The sequence below is a fragment of the Hippoglossus stenolepis genome, chromosome 3 (genome assembly GCF_022539355.2).
Source record: "Hippoglossus stenolepis isolate QCI-W04-F060 chromosome 3, HSTE1.2, whole genome shotgun sequence".
NCBI lineage: Eukaryota > Metazoa > Chordata > Actinopteri > Pleuronectiformes > Pleuronectidae > Hippoglossus > Hippoglossus stenolepis.
This window is the reverse complement of record NC_061485.1, coordinates 350,478-372,977: the sequence shown is the minus strand read 5'-3', so window position 1 is coordinate 372,977 and position 22,500 is coordinate 350,478. Positions and strand designations below refer to the sequence as shown.

The window sequence follows — 22,500 nt, the reverse complement described above, 5'->3', positions numbered from 1 at the left end:
CCTTGGGTGTGACACTCGACAGTCAACTCTCCCTCACATCACTGCAACATCACGTTCCTGTAGATTCATGCTGCACAACACCAGGGGGATACGTCCCCTTCTCACTCAGGGGGCGGCGCAGGTTCTGGTCCAGGTTCTGGTCCAGGTTCTGGTCCAGACTCTGGTCATCTCAGGCCTATAGACTACTGCCCCCCCCCCCCTGGCAGGTCTACCTGCTGCTGCCACCCGACCTCTGCAGCTCATCCAGAAACCAGCAGCTCCACTGGTCTTTAACCTGAGTTCACTCACGCTCCCTTCACTGGTTACCAGTGGCTGCATCCGTTTCAAGTCTCTAGTACTTGGTACCGTGCTGTGACCGGATCGGGTCCAGTCTACATCCAGGACATGGTCAAACCTTACACCCCAGCCCGTCCACTCCGCTCTGCATCGACCAATCAGCTGCTCCCTGTATTTGACGTTTTATTTTTTTGTTTGGTCCATGTCCCATCTGCTAACACGGAGGAGGAGGGTTCATGTCGATGTCAGTGAGAACATGACGGTGTTCAGCTGAGTAAGATTAAGAATCTTAAACGTTAACAATAATATTGTAAAATCGATCCTGTGAAGAACAGGAAGCCAGATGGTCCCTGTTCGTCTTTCCTGTCAGGCGTTTAATACACGACTGGTCTTATAATATTATAAAAAATAATAATAATAATAATGATTATGTTAATAATATTGCCCATAATAATAAAAACAATAATAATAATAATAATAATAATAATGATGATGTTAATTATATTACCAATAATAATAATAAGAATAATAATGATAATAATAATAATGATGGCTGTGTTATCTCTGTTTTCAGTAGCGAGTCCACATCCAGTTGTTAGAGAAGATAGCGTCAGAGCAGATTTCCCATGAGGCCTTGCTGTGGGGGGTGTTTCTGGCAGCAGGTCTCATTACATATGATGAATGTGGAGAAACACTGGTTTCTCAGAGTCACCGCACTCTACACCCAGTAGCCCCATTACCCCCACTGCAGCCCCATAACTCCCCCATTACCCCCACTGCAGCCCCATAACTCCCCACACTCCAGCTCCATTCACCCCATAACTCCCCCGACTGCAGCCCCATAACTCCCCTAACTCCCCATTACCCCTACCCCCACTCCAGCTCTGTTCACTCTACACCCAGCAGCCCCATTACCCCCCCATTACCCCCATGCAGCCCCATTAATGTGTTGATGACGTTAGGATCGTATCTGTCCAACTTTATTTAAATTAATGCTGAAACAACAACACGTCCTTGATTGGAAGTGAAGAAAAGCTGCTTCACAGTCGATCACAGCTGGATCGAGGCTGAGTATAATATATACTAATTACTCTATATATATATATATATAGTATAATATATACTATATACTATACTATCACATAACATCTCACTGTGTTAAGTAAGGGACAAAAGACAAAAGATAAAAACATTTGAAAATTTATATTTCTATATTTTTATTCTGAGAGAGAAGAGGTTAAACGACTGTACGTCCAAACGTTTCGATGAGAAACAGATGATTTTTATATTTCACACAGCAGCTCGCTCTACGTCTCCCGTCAGAAAACCCTGTGAACCATGTGAGCGTGGACGATGAACTGTTGATGTCTCGTCTGCGGCGGCGGACTCACTTCAGCAGAAACCGTTGGCTGAACAATGGTGTTAAATAAAAACCTGCCTCTGTACACGTGACCTTCCTGACACGACGATAACAAGTGGAGTCAAACTGAAATCATGGTTAATAAAAAATCTATTAATCCCACAGAACAGTGGTTACATTGATTAAATGTAAAGAGGAAGTAACGTCAAATCATCTCCTGTCACATTACTGTGAATTAACCACTGACCCATAAAATCAACACCTTAGTTTTTTTCTGCCTCAGTCAGGAAAATGTCCTCAGGTTTCTAACACGTGACGGACGTGAAACTGGAAGAACACAAACATCTCAGGATGAAGAAGAGGAGCCGCACGCGTAGAAGACGAAGACGTCAACAAACACGAGGAGGTTCCAGATCTTTTGGTGATGAGGGCCGACGCCGGTGTGGATGAGCTGGAAACAACAACACTGATCTTTCCACAGCAGAGTTTATACGTCATGTCCGGCCTCCTGCTGCTCTACAGGCTCCGCCCCTGCTGCTCTACAGGCTCCGCCCCTCGCCTGGATGTTCCCACATGTTCCTGTTTGAACGAGTCGGGACCCGACAACCTGCTGCTGCTGCTTCACAAACACCAACTACACAACATGTCCAGAAACAACCTGCTGCTGCTGCTTCACAGACACCAACTACACAACATGTCCAGAAACAACCTGCTGCTGCTGCTTCACAGACACCAACTACACAACATGTCCAGAAACAACCTGTTGCTGCTGCTTCACAGACACCAACTACACAACATGTCCAGAAACAACCTGCTGCTGCTGCTTCACAAACACCAACTACACAACATGTCCAGAAACAACCTGCTGCTGCTTCACAAACACCAACTACACAACATGTCCAGACGCAGTTTCTCTCATCAGAGGCTTCACCTCTTTCTGTGAGCTGGGACTCGTCTCCCAGTGAGAAGTGGAGCTCCTCTCTCTCTCTGCTGGGAACACTGTGGGTGTTAAATAAAGAAAATGGGTCAATGATAAACCAACTGCTGACACCAGAGGAAAAAGCAGCTCTGTGGGTGTTTGAGATTCTCAGTTATATTTGATCTGCTGCCTCAGACACTGAATCTGAAGTTAAGTGAACTTTGTAAGTTTTACTAATTAAAAAAAAACGAAATAAAAAGTAACACAGGAAATTAATTTAAACTAATTTCCTGTCGACATCATTCGACAATAAGTCTCATCAGCCGACCTCATTGGTCCAGACTGAAATACCACGACAACTATCTGATTGTTTTGGACTATTTAACAGAATCACACTGACTTTTCCTCCAGCGCCACAGCTCAGTTTATTGGCTGTTGTAGAAACAGAGAAAGAAAATAAAAGAAACGTCCTGGAGCTTATCACAGCAGAGGAGAGGTGCAGTATGGGTAAACTTTCATTACGTCAAATCACAGTAATAAATTGTCTCGTCAGAAAGTGTGATCGTCTCTGACTCGTTGGGTGTGGATCCGTTTGTGCTGAGTCTTTGGTTCCTGCTGAGTTTGGCCTGTGGCTGCTGGTGTATCGCTGAAGGCTTCTTCTCGCTCTGCGTCGCTGGGACCTCACATGTAGCAGCTCAGGAACTTACAGCTGTCAGTCACACTGCCGTACAGTAACAGTACTACAGTAACTGAGTACACTTTGACTTTGAAAGAGTTTAAACTAATGACGTTACTTCCCTAACAGGAAGTATCTATAATCTATACATAATCTATGACGAGAACATTAGCTGCTCATCACACGACCTTAACTGAACCTCATCACCATGACAACTATCGTGATGTCGAGCTGTGATGGTCGGTTTCAGCCGTCTCTATTATAACTGATAGTGTTTTACACACAGTGATCATTAAAGCACAAATACTTTCCTCATTCAAACATTACTCATGTTTCTGGAGGTGGACTGAGTTCAGGGTAGAGAAGAGATGCTAGTCCTTCAGGGCCAAAGGAGCCAGTTGAGGTGGTTGAAGGATCCCTGATCAGGATCCTCCTGACACCTGCATTTGGAGGTTTACCGAGACCTGGGGGTGGACCCAGAACTGCTGAAGAAACTACATATCCAATCAGGCCTGGGAACAACTCAGGATCAAGAGCTGGGAAGTAGAGAGGGACGTCTAGAACAACCAGATTAACCAGCCGATTCCTCAAACAGGAAAAACGGGATGGATGGAGCGATTCTGTTCGGTTCGGTTCGGTTTAGACATTTTGGGGGAGGGCTCATGTCTTCCTGTATTGAGACACGTGGACGTTGGCATCATGTTCTCAGATTTTTTCTACATGATTTAAAGTGATGAACAGCATCAGAAACACAATCATGGATGTTTCTGTGCTGGTGAAAGACGAGACATCAGATCTGTGACGGTTCTAACACCAGGATAATAAAGTCAGTTACTGACCAGAGAACATTTGATGAGCAGCTGATCCTCAGGGGCGGACACCAGCATTTGTATTTTGAAACATGAATCTATGGAAGGACCGTCGTGGATGTTGATTGGTCGTTAACAGGAGCCAATAGCGCCCCCTGTGGCAGAGTCGACAGAGTTCAACGTGGTGTGTCATGACGACAGCTCTGTTTCAAATCTGTTGACGTCCACCTCTGGTTAATTCTGTGTTTTCATTCACACGATCAGCTCATGAGACACATGATTCAACCATCATCTGTTCATTTCCAGTCACAATCTGGATTTCTGACTTGTTCCAGTGAAACCTTTTTATCTGTCGAGTCTCCGCAGCAGAAACAGTGTGGATGAGTTTAAAGAAGCAGCGCAGAGTGTCAGGATGATGGATCGACTAATATGAGATGTTATGACTGTGTTGTCACTGTGGAGATGAACTGATGAATGAGCTCATACTCTGCCTTTACATATCTCTGCACCTTTCTGGGTTGTGTATGTTTTCCTGCTCACAGAAGATGACAACCTCACAATTTCTGACAAAAAGGTCTAGAACCAGAGATTTAGAAATACTGAGATCAAATTGAACAAAACATGTATAAAATAATAATATATATAATATAATAATAATTATCCTGATGAGGAAAAAGTGATTTTCTCTTTTTGTTTCCCTCGTGACGAAAGTTGCAGGTCGTCTGACAGCAGCAGCAGAGACGCTGGGTTTGACTCTTCACTAAATGTGAACCTTCAGTATTAGATTCATCCAGGCTCCATTTAAAGCTTCTTATCTGAAGGACAGAATACAGGCTGAGTCAAATGCTCTTATCTTTCCTCTTTGGCCTCGAGACAAAACGGACGCAGAGCTAGAGAGATTGTGGAGGAGCTCCGCCTTCGAGACTCTTGAGAAGGCTCAGACCGCTGAGTAGTATCTTCTGTTCCTGTTCTATCAAACCATCTTAGATAGTGTAATTCACTGTGATATACAAGTGGTACTTTGTCAGCAGAGTTCAAGTCTAAGCTTGTACATTCAAACGGTCATGGAGATCATAGGGACAAGAGTGAGTACGATGCAGTGGCCTAGAGCCCAAGTCTAAGACCAGTACAACACTAGTATAAAACCAGTATAACTCCATTATAGCTCCAGTATAAACTTCAGTGTAAAACCAGTATATAACCAGTATAACACCAGTATAACACCAGTAAAAACATGATTATAAAACCAGTAAAAATATGATTATTAACCAGTATAAAACCAGTAAAAATATGATTATTGACCAGTATAAAACCAGTAAAAATATGATTATAAAACCAGTAAAAATATGATTATTAACCAGTATAAAACCAGTAAAAATATGATTATTAACCAGTATAAAACCAGTAAAAACCAGCTGGCCTGGCGCATTAAGCTGACAGGGCAGTGCAGTAGCTTCAGACACAAACAACACTTTTCTGTCAGAACTTATTTAGCTCTGAATATTTAGACTTTAGAACTTTTTTGGACGCACTAAACTTTGACAACCTAGATAAAGAATCGTGAGACTCATCGAACCGTAACCTTGGGACCAAAGAAAGATCTGAGACCATATCCAGCTTGAAGGGAGGCACCTGTACCAGATGCCATTCCCATTGAAATATATAAAATGTTCAAATCTAGTACCGCCCCTGCTTGATATGTAAAGAGAATCATTTGATAAGAGATTTCTCCCCCCTTCGCTAAACACGACAATAATTTCTAATAGCTTCAGATGTTTGTGTCTGTCCTCGTCCTGTTAGATCTCCGTGCAGCATTCAACACTATTGACCATCACATTTTATTACAGAGACTAGAACAGTTCATTAGCATTAAAGGAACCGCCCTCAACTGGTCTAAATCATATTTTTCAGATTGATTCCAATTTGTGCAAATTACTGATGAGTCATCTGTGCGCACCAGAGTTAACCACGGTGTTCCACAGGGCTCTGTGCTCGGCCCAGTTTTATTCTCATTATATATGCTTCCACTAGGAAACATTATCAGGACACACTCGGTAAATTTCCACTGCTATGCAGATGACACCCAGTTATACTTTTCAATAAAACCTGGACAATGTAATCAAATAACTAAACTCCAAACACGTCTCAAGGACATAAAAACCTGGATGAGCTGCAAGTTTCTCTTATTAAACTCAGATAAAACAGAGGTTCTAATACTTAAACACCTTAGAGACACATCATCTAATGATGAAGCTGCGCGAGACGACATCGTCTTTGCTTCCAATGAAACATCAGGAACTTGGGAGTGATCTTCGATCCTGATTTGTCCTTTAATTCACACTTAAAACTAATTTCTAGGACCGCCTTCTTCCACTTGTGTAATGTCTCAAACATCAGACATGTCCTTACTTAAAAAGACGCAGAAGAACGAGTCCAGGCCTTTGTTCCATCCAGACGTGATTATTGTAATTCCTTATTATCAGGCTCCAGCAGGAATCGTTAAAGACTCTGCAGCTTGTCCTAAATGCTGCAGCACGTGTCCTGAAGAGAACCAGGACCAGAGACCACATGTCTCCTGTGTTAGCTTCACTACACTGGCTTCCGGTTACATCTAGAATAGAATTTAAAATTCTCCTCCTCACCTTCAAGGCCCTGAATAATATGGCACCATTATACCTCAAAGAGCTGAAAGTACCTTATCACCACTAGAGCTCTGAGCTCCCAGAATTCAGGCTGTCGTCCCTAAAGTCTCTAAAGCAGAGGAGGAGCCAGAGCTTCAGCATCAAGCTCCTCTCCTGTGGAATCATCTCAGCTTCAGTTGTGGAGGCAGACTCCCTCTGTACGTTTAAGAGTAGGCTTAAAACCTTCCTTTAGGATAAAGCTTATAGTTAGAGCCGGTCCAGGTTTGTCCTAGACCTGCTCTTAGTTCTGCTGCTATAGGTCTAGAAGGTCGGGGGACACATGACACTCGGAGCTTCTCTTTCCAGCTTCTCCTTCCTCTTCTCCATCCTTATCTCATCAAAGATATTAATATCTCATCAATACATGTTACTGACTTCTTCCCCGGAGTCCCTTTGCCTTATCGTCCACAGATCCACATTGTGGATTATGATCTGTGGATTGCGTATCAGAGATCACAATGGTGGATCCAGTATGATGCTTCTGTATCGTGTTGGCATCTGATAGTGGTGGTGGACCACGATCGAGGTGGCAGCTGATGATGGATCCTCATGGCGGCAGTGGACAATGACTGTGGACTATAGTGGCATCCGATCTTGATGGTGGATCCTGATCGTGGTGGATCCTGATCTTGATGGTGGATCCTGATCGTGTGGATCCTGATCGTGGACTATGATCACAACAAGACTGCTTGATATATAACATTTCTCCTCAGATACTCGACCATTACTGACAATAATCCATCAGTTCATTGACCTTCAGCTACAAAGTGTTTATTCTAATCAAAGCTGTAAATACTCTGATCTCTCTGATGTTCTCTGTTCCACGGGACATCTGTTCACTTGTGTCCGTCCTGGGAGACGGGTCCTCACATGTGTCTCTGAGGTTTCTACCTTCTTTACCTGTTAAAGGTTTTAGTAGTTTGACTCTTGTTGAGGGTTAAGGACAGAGGACGTCTCACCTTGTTAAAGACCATGAGACAAACTGGGATTTGTGAATATGGGATATGCAAATAAAATTTGATTGATTGATTGATTGATATATATTAATACTAATATTCATTTTGCTAGCTACTAGTATCAATTATCTTTTTATTTGAAGCAATGTGTTCTCAGTGCTATTGTTTGTTTTATACATATGTTTATCTCCCGTCTTACTGGCCTTTTCTGTTTCCCTGTTAAAAACTAAAAATATTGGAATTTACTTCTGTCGCGAAAATGTGGAGAAATAAACATGAGTCAGACCCCCACTGCTTCGGGATGGATTCCACCCGGAATTCCCAGGTAATCTTACAGGTTAATTAGCTGCTGGAGCTGCGTCTAATCGCTCTCCAGCCTAATGAAGTTATGAATAAACACGCCGAGGGGACGGCTCTAGGAGGAAGATGGAGGAGGAGCAAACAGCTGCACGGCCGCCATGGAAACTGGAAGAGGAAGGAACGCTGCATGACGACCGTCAGCGGAGTCTGAGACTCAAACACGTTAACTTTAACTCCAGCTGTTCAATTCATTTTACACGGAGGTCAGACCCCCGTCGTTCTCTTCTTCATCCAGATGCTCACTCTTCCCTGAATGAGGCCATTACACAGACTTTAGTTGCGGTTGTGCAGCGACACTCATCTGTATGCAGCTGATACTGTTCTTCATGTGCTTCATGTTGGTGGGATTCAGGGCTCAGAGTGGTTTTAATACTGCGTAGACACAGTTTCTACGTGGACCGAAATCTCTCACCTGCGTCCACGTATCACGATGTGTGAACTCTTCACAGACGTGATGACAACATGCGAGGAACAAACTTCCTTCATTAGGAAGCTACAGACACAACAGATAATCCACAGTCTGATGTGATGAGTAAGAAAATATCTTCATCTCTTCTTCTTCTTCATGATGATTCACAGGACGAAGGCATCGCACTGGGAGGCGGCCAGGATTCAGTTGAAAGATGGCTGCCACCATCATCTTCCTGACTTCAACTACGATGTTATCGCTTGTTAGCTTGTGTTCTCACAGTCTCGCTGCTATAAGGTCTGGGGCAAACAAAGGTATGGACATACTGGACGTATGACGAAGGTAAAGCACGTTAGCACGTTAGCTTTTTATTTTTCCTTCCATTCCATTAATTGGTGTTTGCTGTGCGTTCTTTCATTCACAGAAGCTCCTCAGTGGGAGGGAACATCACACGAACTCATCAAACCAAACAAGTGTAAAGAGTCAGATAAAATTCTTCTGTTAGAATAAAACCAATATGTTGTCCCTTAAACACACTGAGACTCACGACCTGCAGCTGTTGGTCTGACCCAGTTTTTACACTTTTGTCTGAGTTACGACGTGTTCAAGTTTAAACGCATGAAACATGTAGCTGTTTCATACATGAACTTAGCCATAGACATGTTCCTGACATGCTCCTGACATGTTCCTGACATGTTCCTGACATGTTCTGTATGTGAGAACACAAACGTCTGGGTCCTGAAGCTTTTAGTGTCAGAAATGATCAGGTGAGAGATATTGAAATGTTAAAGCAAACAGTTTTTTCCTGCTTCACCAGCTCTTCACTCAAACGCTCCACATGGCAAATAGCTGGGAGACATTCTTCCCTCCTGCTATGTGCTGCCGATACTGAGTTCACATGTATTACAGGCCCCAGTTTCCCCGTCAGCATTTCAACCTCTGAAGAGATGGGAACAAATATCTCACAGCATTTCTCTTCACCATCCTGCTGATTCAGAGATAATAATGGCAGCGGCCTCCTGAGGCGGCTTCGTAATGTGTCTGTGTCGAGGAAGCAGCAGAATAAAAAACCTCAGAGTTTCTGCATCAACACGAGCAGGTTACGTTTAATCCAACGTCCAAAGTCCAGCTGAACTTTAGCATCACAAACACTGAGTCACAACAGGAACTGAGGAAACGTGAGTGCAGGTCCGGATGGACTTCAAAGATGGACAATGGAAGTAGGAGGAGTTCAAATTAAGGGAGGGTCCATTGATCTTATACTTTATGCCTCTGGACAAGATCACGACTTAAACATGTATCTCCTCGTCTCCTCGACTTCTCGTCTTCTCGTCTCCTCGACATCTCGTCTTCTCGGCTCCTCGACATCTCGTCTTCTCGGCTCCTCGTCTTCTTGTCCTTTCGTCTTCTCGTCGCCTCGACTTCTCGGCTCCTCGTCTTCGTCTTCTCGTCTTCTTGTCCTTTCGTCTTCTCGTCTTCTCGTCTCCTCGACATCTCGTCTTCTCGGCTCCTCGTCTTCTCGTCCTTTCATCTTCTCGTCTTCTCGTCTCCTCGACTTCTCGTCTTCTCGGCTCCTCGTCTTCTCGTCTTCTCGTCTTCTTGTCCTTTCGTCTTCTCGTCTTCTCGTCTTCAGGGTCGTGTTTGTTGTAACTGAAGCAACTTAATGGTCTGATCAGTTTCTGTTTTTAATACAAGTGTTAATATATATATATATATATATATATATATATAGTCATAATGATTCTTCTATTGACTCCTGTTTTATCTGCACATGAAACATGTAGTGGATGGATGAGGCTGTTGTGTGTTTGACGTCACTGAGGAGATCATTATCAACTCGTTGTTGAAAAAGCAGTTGTATGAAACCGTTGGTGAGTTTGTTGACTCCTGGACGTCCTCCCTGACAGAGACGTGTCCTTTAATCCTGGACGTCCTCCCTGACAGAGACGTGTCCTTTAATAATCCTCTGAAAAGTGCGGCACACAAATGTCCGGACTCATCACTGAGTCCATCAGATTGTTCTAAATGTCAGATTTAATCTCTGATCATCAACATCACTGGAAACTCATTAATTCAACTCACTGGTTCAAATCAGATCTGTTTCTTGTTCTTTGGTTTTATTTTAATTATTTATTTTAAGAATCATGTGGTCGACATGTTCAGCTTTAGAAACATCCAGACAAATCACAGCTGAAGCGTGCGGAACAGGTTGGTTGTGTGAGCACAATGAACACTGTTGGTTTAAATTTAACGCGTTAACATGGGATGATTCATTTGTGGAATTAACGCGTACATTTTTTTAGCGCATTAACGCATGCGCAGAATGACCCGCTCCATGTACCCCCCCACTCACTCGCTCAGAGACACGCAGTGAGATCACAGCTCGTGCACCTGAAGCAGCCGCTCAGTGACTCTGTAGAAGTGAAACACAGAGTTCCTCTGGTCTCAGCTGCTTCAGGATCAGAGCAGAAGCTGGTTTGTACCGAGCTGGAGTTTCTGTGTCCTCCTCCACTCGGCTTCACTGGAACTAATACACACTCATCACTAGTTCTCAGGACCTGATCAGCACAGGAAGTCACTGAGTGTTGGTTTGACTCCACAGTTTAAGAGACTGAGTTCAAACATCATGGAAATGACTCGTCAACAGTTTCAGTCCAACACGAGACGCTCAGTCAGGACTCAGTGTTAGAATGAGCGACACGCAGACACGATCCGACTCCATCGACTCAGAACCAAACACACGACCGGACGTCTGTCACCTGAATCCTCCCAATAAAACATGAACTGTGAACCTGAACCAGTTCATCTGCATGAACTGAACTGGGAACTGGTTCTTTTTAAGAGTGAACTGGCTCAACACTGCTTCTGCAGATGGGCTCAGTATATATCCACCTTCTGTCATTTATCGTCCCGTTCCCACAACAATATACAAAGAAAATGGTGATTAATCAGATAATCACAGCTACCCTGTGATTAATCTGATTCAAAATTTGAATCCTTTGTTAATGATGAAGCGGATCGACGTTCACCTCTTCACGTCTCCAAAATGTTCGTACATATGGGTCCGAGTTAGCGGAGTATGCACATTCTCCCGTCAAGTTTCTTTTTCTAGATCCCAACGTTTGTGTGACGTACGCATCAGACCAACGGTGATAAATGAGGCCCCTGGTCAAACAGACGTCATCTTACAGAAACAAACTGAACACGTCATGAACACAGACTCTCAAACCAGCCGCCGCTCTTACCTGCTTCTCTGGAGAGCTGCATGAAGGCGTCCACGCCCTTCTCGCCGTAGCTGCCCTCCGATGCCACGGTGGAGACGTAGTTCCAACCCATGGCCTGGACGATGTCCACCATGGCCTGAGCCTGGAAACTGTCCGGAGGGACCACGCGGGAGAAGAAGTCGTAGCGCCGGTCGTCGCTCAGCTCCGGGGCCGTGGATGCGTAGCTAATCTGAGGGATCTGAGAGAGAGGGAGGAGAAAACAAAATCGGCCATGAAAGAAATGTGACGTCATAGGGAAGCATGTGTTACTCAGGAAATGTACTGGAAACCTGCATCACTGCTGTAAAATAATACAAATATGTATAAAACCTGAACAAATTGAAGGAGTAAAGTGAAGTTTGAGTGAGAGAGAACGAATGTGGAGCCGCAGTTCAAACCATTAAAGCAGAAATTGAATTAGTTTTAAACAAGCAGAGACGTTCTCTCCGAGCAGCTGCTAATCTCTGAGTAAACTTCACCGCTGGAGAATTAATGATAGAATTTCTGTGTTTGCTGGAAAATGAGTAAAAGGTGTAAATGCTAATTAGAGTAAATCTGCAGCAGGTCAGAGGTCATGTGATCTCTGTGCAAACAGGTCGTTACTAATGCACAGTCCAGAGAAACTCTGACAGTCGTAAATCCCCTCGCAAGATATTTCCTCCAATTAGCCTCTGATCTGTGGAGACGCTCTCACAAGGTGTGTGTTCGTGTTGTGAAGCAGCTTTAACACACACACACACACACACACACACACACACACACACACACACACACACACACACACACACACACTCACTGTTTCTTTGTTACATTAGTTCTGATTGTTAAGCTAAAGAAAATAAATAACATCATGATGCTGGACTGGATTTGAAATGTTTCCGACTCCACTACATTTTCTGCTCGTTAGTTGTTTCTGAGTTGACCTCATTCGACCAATCAGAGCTCAGATCAGGAGATGAGCTGTGTGACTGAAACAGAAACGATTTATTCACCGTTTCCCGTCACACAGATCAACCCAGTGATTAGTGGACGACTGGTCCTGTCTCCTGATGTTCATCTGTCTCCTGATGTTCATCTGTCTCCTGAGACGCAGTCTCCACTCTGAAGAACATTTATTTTATAAGTTAAAATAATAAATTAAAATAAAACTCTATAAAGGTTCCAGCTGTGTTCGAGCAGAAGACAATGTTTAGCCACGTCCTCGTCCTCAGGCTGCAGCTGCTCATCATGTGTCTCCTGATGTTCATCTGTCTCCTGATGTTCATCTGTCTCCTGATGTTCATCTGTCTCCTGATGCTCCAGTATCTCCTGATGTTCCTGTGTCTCCTGATGTTCATCTGTCTCCTGATGTTCCTGTGTCTCCTGATGTTCATCTGTCTCCTGATGTTCCTGTGTCTCCTGATGTTCATCTGTCTCCTGATGTTCCAGTGTCTCCTGATGTTCATCTGTCTCCTGATGTTCATCTGTCTCCTGATGTTCATCTGTCTCCTGATGCTCCAGTATCTCCTGATGTTCCTGTGTCTCCTGATGTTCATCTGTCTCCTGATGTTCATCTGTCTCCTGATGTTCCTGTGTCTCCTGATGTTCATCTGTCTCCTGATGTTCATCTGTCTCCTGATGTTCATGTGTCTCCTGATGTTCATCTGTCTCCTGATGTTCATCTGTCTCCTGATGTTCATCTGTCTCCTGATGTTCATGTGTCTCCTGACGTTCATCTGTCTCCTGATGTTCATCTGTCTCCTGATGTTCATCTGTCTCCTGATGTTCCAGTATCTCCTGATGTTCATCTGTCTCCTGATGTTCCAGTGTCTCCTGATGTTCATCTGTCTCCTGATGTTCATCTGTCTCCTGATGTTCATCTGTCTCCTGATGCTCCAGTATCTCCTGATGTTCCTGTGTCTCCTGATGTTCATCTGTTCCCTGATGTTCATCTGTCTCCTGATGTTCCAGTGTCTCCTGATGTTCATCTGTCTCCTGATGTTCATCTGTCTCCTGATGTTCATGTGTCTCCTGATGTTCATCTGTCTCCTGATGTTCATCTGTCTCCTGATGTTCATCTGTCTCCTGATGTTCATCTGTCTCCTGATGTTCATGTGTCTCCTGATGTTCATGTGTCTCCTGATGTTCATGTGTCTCCTGATGTTCCAGTGTCTCCTGATGTTCATGTGTCTCCTGATGTTCCAGTGTCTCCTGATGTTCATGTGTCTCCTGATGTTCATGTGTCTCCTGATGTTCCTGTGTCTCCTGATGTTCATGTGTCTCCTGATGTTCCAGTGTCTCTTGATGTTCCAGTGTCTCCTGATGTTCATGTGTCTCCTGATGTTCATTTGTCTCCTGATGTTAATGTGTCTCCTGATGTTCATGTGTCTCCTGATGTTCCAGTGTCTCCTGATGTTCCAGTGTCTCCTGATGTTCATGTGTCTCCTGATGTTCATCTGTCTCCTGATGTTCATGTGTCTCCTGATGTTCCAGTGTCTCCTGATGTTCATCTGTCTCCTGATGTACATGTGTCTCCTGATGTTCATCTGTCTCCTGATGTTCATCTGTCTCCTGATGTTCATCTGTCTCCTGATGGTCATCTGTCTCCTGATGTTCATGTGTCTCCTGATGTTCAAGTGTCTCCTGATGTTCCAGTGTCTCCTGATGTTCCAGTGTCTCCTGATGTTCATGTGTCTCCTGATGTTCCAGTGTCTCCTGATGTTCCAGTGTCTCCTGATGTTCCAGTGTCTCCTGATGTTCCTGTGTCTCCTAATGTTCCAGTGTCTCCTAATGTTCCAGTGTCTCCTAATGTTCATGTGTCTCCTGATGTTCCAGTGTCTCCTGATGTTCCTGTGTCTCCTAATGTTCCAGTGTCTCCTGATGTTCCAGTGTCTCCTGATGTTCATGTGTCTCCTGATGTTCCAGTGTCTCCTGATGTCCATGTGTCTCCTGATGTTCCTGTGTCTCCTGATGTTCATCTGTCTCCTGATGTTCATGTGTCTCCTGATGTTCATCTGTCTCCTGATGTTCATGTGTCTCCTGATGTTCATGTGTCTCCTGATGTTCATCTGTCTCCTGATGTTCATGTGTCTCCTGATGTTCATCTGTCTCCTGATGTTCCAGTATCTCCTGATGTTCATCTGTCTCCTGATGTTCCAGTGTCTCCTGATGTTCATCTGTCTCCTGATGTTCATCTGTCTCCTGATGTTCATCTGTCTCCTGATGCTCCAGTATCTCCTGATGTTCCTGTGTCTCTGATGTTCATCTGTCTCCTGATGTTCATCTGTCTCCTGATGTTCCAGTGTCTCCTGATGTTCATCTGTCTCCTGATGTTCATCTGTCTCCTGATGTTCATGTGTCTCCTGATGTTCATCTGTCTCCTGATGTTCCAGTGTCTCCTGATGTTCATCTGTCTCCTGATGTTCATCTGTCTCCTGATGTTCATGTGTCTCCTGATGTTCATCTGTCTCCTGATGTTCATCTGTCTCCTGATGTTCATCTGTCTCCTGATGTTCATCTGTCTCCTGATGTTCATGTGTTCTGACGTTCATGTGTCTCCTGATGTTCATGTGTCTCCTGATGTTCAAGTGTCTCCTGATGTTCATGTGTCTCCTGATGTTCCAGTGTCTCCTGATGTTCATGTGTCTCCTGATGTTCATGTGTCTCCTGATGTTCCAGTGTCTCCTGATGTTCATGTGTCTCCTGATGTTCCTGTGTCTCTTGATGTTCCAGTGTCTCCTGATGTTCATGTGTCTCCTGATGTTCATTTGTCTCCTGATGTTAATGTGTCTCCTGATGTTCATGTGTCTCCTGATGTTCCAGTGTCTCCTGATGTTCCAGTGTCTCCTGATGTTCATGTGTCTCCTGATGTTCATCTGTCTCCTGATGTTCATGTGTCTCCTGATGTTCCAGTGTCTCCTGATGTTCCAGTGTCTCCTGATGTTCATGTGTCTCCTGATGTTCATCTGTCTCCTGATGTTCATGTGTCTCCTGATGTTCATCTGTCTCCTGATGTTCATGTGTCTCCTGATGTTCATCTGTCTCCTGATGTTCATGTGTCTCCTGATGTTCATCTGTCTCCTGATGTTCATCTGTCTCCTGATGTTCATCTGTCTCCTGATGGTCATCTGTCTCCTGATGTTCATGTGTCTCCTGATGTTCCAGTGTCTCCTGATGTTCCAGTGTCTCCTGATGTTCCAGTGTCTCCTGATGTTCCTGTGTCTCCTAATGTTCCAGTGTCTCCTAATGTTCCAGTGTCTCCTAATGTTCATGTGTCTCCTGATGTTCCAGTGTCTCCTGATGTTCCTGTGTCTCCTAATGTTCCAGTGTCTCCTGATGTTCCAGTGTCTCCTGATGTTCATGTGTCTCCTGATGTTCCAGTGTCTCCTGATGTCCATGTGTCTCCTGATGTTCCTGTGTCTCCTGATGTTCATCTGTCTCCTGATGTTCATTTGTCTCCTGATGTTCATCTGTCTCCTGATGTTCATGTGTCTCCTGATGTTCATGTGTCTCCTGATGTTCATCTGTCTCCTGATGTTCATGTGTCTCCTGATGTTCATCTGTCTCCTGATGTTCCAGTATCTCCTGATGTTCATCTGTCTCCTGATGTTCCAGTGTCTCCTGATGTTCATCTGTCTCCTGATGTTCATCTGTCTCCTGATGTTCATCTGTCTCCTGATGCTCCTGTATCTCCTGATGTTCCTGTGTCTCCTGATGTTCATCTGTCTCCTGATGTTCATCTGTCTCCTGATGTTCCAGTGTCTCCTGATGTTCATCTGTCTCCTGATGTTCATCTGTCTCCTGATGTTCATGTGTCTCCTGATGTTCATCTGTCTCCTGATGTTCATGTGTCTCCTGATGTTCATCTGTCTCCTGATGTTCATGTGTCTCCTGATGTTCATGTGTCTCCTGATGGTCATCTGTCTCCTGATGTTCATGTGTCTCCTGATGTTCCAGTGTCTCCTGATGTTCCAGTGTCTCCTGATGTTCCAGTGTCTCCTGATGTTCATGTGTCTCCTGATGTTCCAGTGTCTCCTGATGTTCAAGTGTCTCCTGATGTTCCAGTGTCTCCTGATGTTCCTGTGTCTCCTAATGTTCCAGTGTCTCCTAATGTTCCAGTGTCTCCTAATGTTCATGTGTCTCCTGATGTTCCAGTGTCTCCTGATGTTCCTGTGTCTCCTGATGTTCCAGTGTCTCCTGATGTTCCAGTGTCTCCTGATGTTCATGTGTCTCCTGATGTTCCAGTGTCTCCTGATGTCCATGTGTCTCCTGATGTTCCTGTGTCTCCTGATGTTCATCTGTCTCCTGATGTTCATTTGTCTCCTGATGTTCATCTGTCTCCTGATGTTCATGTGTCTCCTGATGTTCATGTGTCTCCTGATGTTCATCTGTCTCCTGATGTTCATGTGTCTCCTGATGTTCCAGTGTCTCCTGATGTTCATGTGTCTCCTGATGTTCATGTGTCTCCTGATGTTCATCTGTCTCCTGATGTTCATGTATCTCCTGATGTTCATCTGTCTCCTGATGTTCCAGTATCTCCTGATGTTCATCTGTCTCCTGATGTTCATTTGTCTCCTGATGTTCACCTGTCTCCTGATGTTCATGTTTCTCCTGATGTTCATGTGTCTCCTGTTGTTCCAGTGTCTCCTGATGTTCATGTGTCTCCTGATGTTCATGTGTCTCCTGATGTTCCAGTGTCTCCTGATGTTCATGTGTCTCCTGATGTTCCTGTGTCTCCTGATGTTCCAGTGTCTCCTGATGTTCATGTGTCTCCTGATGTTCCAGTGTCTCCTGATGTTCAAGTGTCTCCTGATGTTCATGTGTCTCCTGATGTTCCAGTGTCTCCTGATGTTCCAGTGTCTCCTGATGTTCATGTGTCTCCTGATGTTCATGTGTCTCCTGATGTTCATGTGTCTCCTGATGTTCATCTGTCTCCTGATGTACATGTGTCTCCTGATGTTCATCTGTCTCCTGATGGTCATCTGTCTCCTGATGTTCATGTGTCTCCTGATGTTCCTGTGTCTCCTGATGTTCATGTGTCTCCTGATGTTCCAGTGTCTCCTGATGTCCATGTGTCTCCTGATGTTCCAGTGTCTCCTGATGTTCCTGTGTCTCCTGATGTTCCAGTGTCTCCTGATGTTCCAGTGTCTCCTAATGTTCCTGTGTCTCCTAATGTTCCAGTGTCTCCTAATGTTCATGTGTCTCCTGATGTTCCAGTGTCTCCTGATGTCCATGTGTCTCCTGATGTTCCTGTGTCTCCTGATGTTCATCTGTCTCCTGATGTTCATTTGTCTCCTGATGTTCATCTGTCTCCTGATGTTCATGTGTCTCCTGATGTTCATGTGTCTCCTGATGTTCATGTGTCTCCTGATGTTCATGTATCTCCTGATGTTCATCTGTCTCCTGATGTTCATTTGTCTCCTGATGTTCACCTGTCTCCTGATGTTCATGTGTCTCCTGATGTTCATGTGTCTCCTGATGTTCCAGTGTCTCCTGATGTTCATGTGTCTCCTGATGTTCATGTGTCTCCTGATGTTCCAGTGTCTCCTGATGTTCATCTGTCTCCTGATGTTCATGTATCTCCTGATGTTCATCTGTCTCCTGATGTTCATTTGTCTCCTGATGTTCACCTGTCTCCTGATGTTCATGTGTCTCCTGATGTTCATGTGTCTCCTGATGTTCAAGTGTCTCCTGATGTTCATGTGTCTCCTGATGTTCATGTGTCTCCTGATGTTCCAGTGTCTCCTGATGTTCCAGTGTCTCCTGATGTTCATGTGTCTCCTGATGTTCATTTGTCTCCTGATGTTAATGTGTCTCCTGATGTTCATGTGTCTCCTGATGTTCCAGTGTCTCCTGATGTTCCAGTGTCTCCTGATGTTCATGTGTCTCCTGATGTTCCAGTGTCTCCTGATGTCCATGTGTCTCCTGATGTTCCTGTGTCTCCTGATGTTCCAGTGTGTGACTGTTGTGACACACTGATGGACAATGATGGACGGGACGTCCCATCTCTTTCTGAATCTGAAGACACTGGAGGGAAGGAAGGACGACTGAGTGACAGACAGACTGAGGCTTCAGAACAGCAGCTCACAGACTAAAGGGTGACGTCACAGTGAATGATCGTCTTTAGCTGTCCGTCCTCAGCTCTATCTGTCTGTCTGTCTGTCTGTCTGTCTGTCTGTCTGTCTGTCTGTCTGTCTGTCTGTCTGTCTGTCTGTCGCTCTCTCCCTCTATCATACCTGCTGGTATCCCTCGCTCTGCCCCTGGGCCCGCTGAACCACTGATCCCAGAGAGAGAGAGAGAGAAAGACAGAGAGAAAGACAGACAGAGAGAGAGAGAGAAAGACAGACAGAGAGAGAGAGAGAGACAGAGAGAAAGACAGACAGAGAGAGAGAGAGAGACAGAGAGAGAGAGAGAGAGAGAGAGAGAGAGAGAGAGAGAGAGAGAGAGAAGAGGAGGAGGAGTGACACAGAGAGAGAGAGAGAGAGAGAGAGAGAGAGAGAGAGAGAGAGAGAGAAGAGGAGGAGGAGTGACACAGAGAGAGAGAGAGAGAGAGAGAGAGAAGAGGAGGAGGAGAGACACAGAGAGAGAGAGAGAGAGAAGAGGAGGAGGAGTGACACAGAGAGAGAGAGAGAGAGAGAGACAGAGAGAGAGAGACACAGAGAGAGAGAGAGAGAGGAGAGACACAGAGAGAGAGAGAGAGAGAGAGAGAGAGAGAGAGAGAGACAGAGAGAGAGACAGAGAGAGAAGAGGAGAGAGTGACACAGAGAGAGAGAGAGAGAGAAGAGGAGGAGGAGTGACACAGAGAGAGAGAGAGAGAGAGAGAGAGAAGAGGAGGAGGAGTGACACAGAGAGAGAGAGAATCTTCTGAACCTGAGCAGAATGAAGTATCGTCAGTGAGACATTAATCTGACGTTAGTTATTGACCTTCTGCTCCTGATGTCTGTTAAACACGTGTCTCAGTCTGTGAGGATCCCTGTGATTTGTGTCTGTGCTCGTGTCCTGTGACCTCTAACATGTCCTGTGACCTCTAACATGTCCTGTGACCTCTAACATGTCCTGTGACCTCTAACATGTCCAGGTCGCAGTCGCTATGGATACCATACAGGTGGTGGAAGGAAGGATTATTACATTTTACTGACTGACAGCTTTGACTTAAAAACAAAGATCGTGATGTTTTCACATCAGGACTCAGGAGGTAACCATAGCGATGATCTGACGTCAACACAAGTAAAAACACACACATCGGAATAATGAACGAGCTTTTTCTAATGAGCACAGCAGCTGGCTAACGCTAATTACACGGATTAAACATGTATGACTGCATTGTGTACGTGTGTGTGTGTGTGTACGTGTGTGTGTGTGTGTGTAACATCAGTATGTCTCGTCTCTGTTTCTGACGGATTCAGTTCATTCGTCCACATCTGGTTCAGTGTTTATTTACAGTGAAGATCAGAGTTCATCATTACTTGATACTTGCAGATCCTTGGATGACACCACACGAGCTAAAAGTCCACGTCAGGTGGCTAAGCTAGTGGACGGCAGCATTTTACCCCTGAAACTCCAGAAGTGTTTTCTGGACTTCACTTCACCCCCCGTTTGTCACACACACACCCACACACACACACACACACACACACACACACAGACAACACACACACACACACACACACACACACACACACACACACACACACACACACACCAACAGGCTGTTATTTTCCTGAGTCTGCAGACTGATGGTAAATGAAGCAGAAAGCAACAAGCGACTGGATGGTGACACACAGTGACTCACACAGTGACTCACACAGTGACTCACACTGTGACTCACTGTGTGTACGTTGTTGTTATCAATATATTTGTAAAACTGAATTTCATTATTCAGCTGGACTGCGATTCAAGGAAGAAAAACTGACCCACTCTCTTTATCTCTTCATCCTCCTCTTCCTCTTGACGTCGGCACCAATGGTGAAATCTTTGTATTCCTGTGGTTTCTCTCAGACTCAGAAAACCACGCCTCACACCTGATGACGCACTGATTGGTTGCTTGTGGTCACTGGAGGTGGTTTCCCATTGGATGAGCATGACATTCTGAGTCAGAGGATCCTCACCAGAGGAAATATGATATATATAATATATATAACGTCTATGCCACGCCCCAGGGACATCAGTGTCCTCAGTGTCCTCAGTGGCTCACTGTGGTGAAGGGTCGGGCCACACTGGATATGTGAGAGCGTCATGGAGCTTCCTGCTTTTCATTTCCATGTCCATGTTATCTGGTGGGAGCCGTTTGAATATGTGTCAACATGAACATGTGCTTCTCTTCCTGTATCTGTTTCAAAGTAAACTGTGACTGATCCTTTGTTTGAATAAGGTTCTTATTGTTCGAACCTGGAGATGAACAGCTTCATACTGTTAGCAGGTTAGCATGTTAGCACACCTGCAGCCCGCGCTGATGGAGCTGACGATGAAACATTGAGACATCGACGACTTCATCATCTTCACGGGATTAATCACCTCGTCGGATTCAAGTGTTGTTGGATAGAACTGAGCCTTTTCACGTTAGCTTAGCATTTTTACTAGCATCAGGCAACACACAGATTTCCTTGGCAACATGCTATTCAGTACGCTAACACAGTATGTGAGGTTTTTTAGTTCCACCTTCTCACCCGAAACTCACACACTGACACACACTTTTTACACACTGTAACACACTGACACACACGTCACACACTTTTTACACACACCGACACACACTGTCACACACTGTAACACACTTTTTACACATTGTAACACACTGACACACACCGTCACACACATTTTACACACACCGACACACACTGTAACACACTTTTTACACATTGTAACACACTGACACACACCGTCACACACTGTCACACACTGACACACACTGTAACACACTGACACACACTTTTTACACACTGTAACACACTGACACACACCGACACACACTGTCACACACTTTTTACACACTGTAACACACTGACACACACTGTCACACACTTTTTACACACTGTAACACACTGTAACACACTGACACACACCGACACACACTGTAACACACTGACACACACCGACACACACCCTTTATCTGAACCACAGTCACAGTACGACAACAGAAACACAAAATGACTATAAAGAGACGCACAACGGGCACAAAGAGACTCGTAAAAATTACAAGAAGTCACAAAATGACCAGAGAGGAGATCAGGGAAATGTTGTGAAGGTTTTCATCAACCCAGTGACTCAGTGAGTGTGTGAGAGCTCCTGCATATCTGTGGGTGATTAAATCATAAATAAAATACAGCTGTCACCTTTGATTTGAAAGTTCATTTCAACGTGGGAGGAAAGTTCATATTTAAAGCATTTGTATGCGGGTGGAAGTGTTTTGCTTTCGATGTCGAAGATGGAAAAGTAACAAATACAGATCTAACAACAAACCTGCACGCTGACGTGCAAGACAGTGGAGGAGGCACCGCAGGCGAGAGGAGCAACACCGAACTCTTCTGACTGTGACGGGGGAACATTCAAATACGTGTGAACAAACTTCATGTCATTCTGATTTATTGTCATTGACGAGTGAAGCAGTTTCAGGCTACAAAGAACGACAAACAGTTGTACTTTAGTTGTCTACGAACCAAAAACACGTCCGCACGCTGCTTCTCAGATGCTCTGGTGTCAGGATTGTTCAGCCCAGGCTACCAGCAAAACAACGTAACAAACAACGTAACATTAGTGTTTAACTGGCAGATGTAGAGGGCATGAAATGGCTCAAGGTGAACGTGAGCGCCCTCT

General features: G+C 44.7%; 1 protein-coding gene across 3 annotated transcripts in view; it reads right to left on the bottom strand.

The window, feature by feature from the left end:
• The window catches only part of LOC118105430 (metabotropic glutamate receptor 7), a 103,353-nt gene that overhangs the window by 42,047 nt on the left and 38,806 nt on the right, over positions 1-22,500 (bottom strand). For all 3 annotated transcript variants that reach the window (XM_047339220.1, XM_035153185.2, XM_047339221.1), the window contains exon 2: positions 11,692-11,908. In XM_047339220.1, the coding sequence (XP_047195176.1) occupies positions 11,692-11,908 (217 nt within the window). The remainder of the gene's footprint in view (positions 1-11,691; positions 11,909-22,500) is intronic.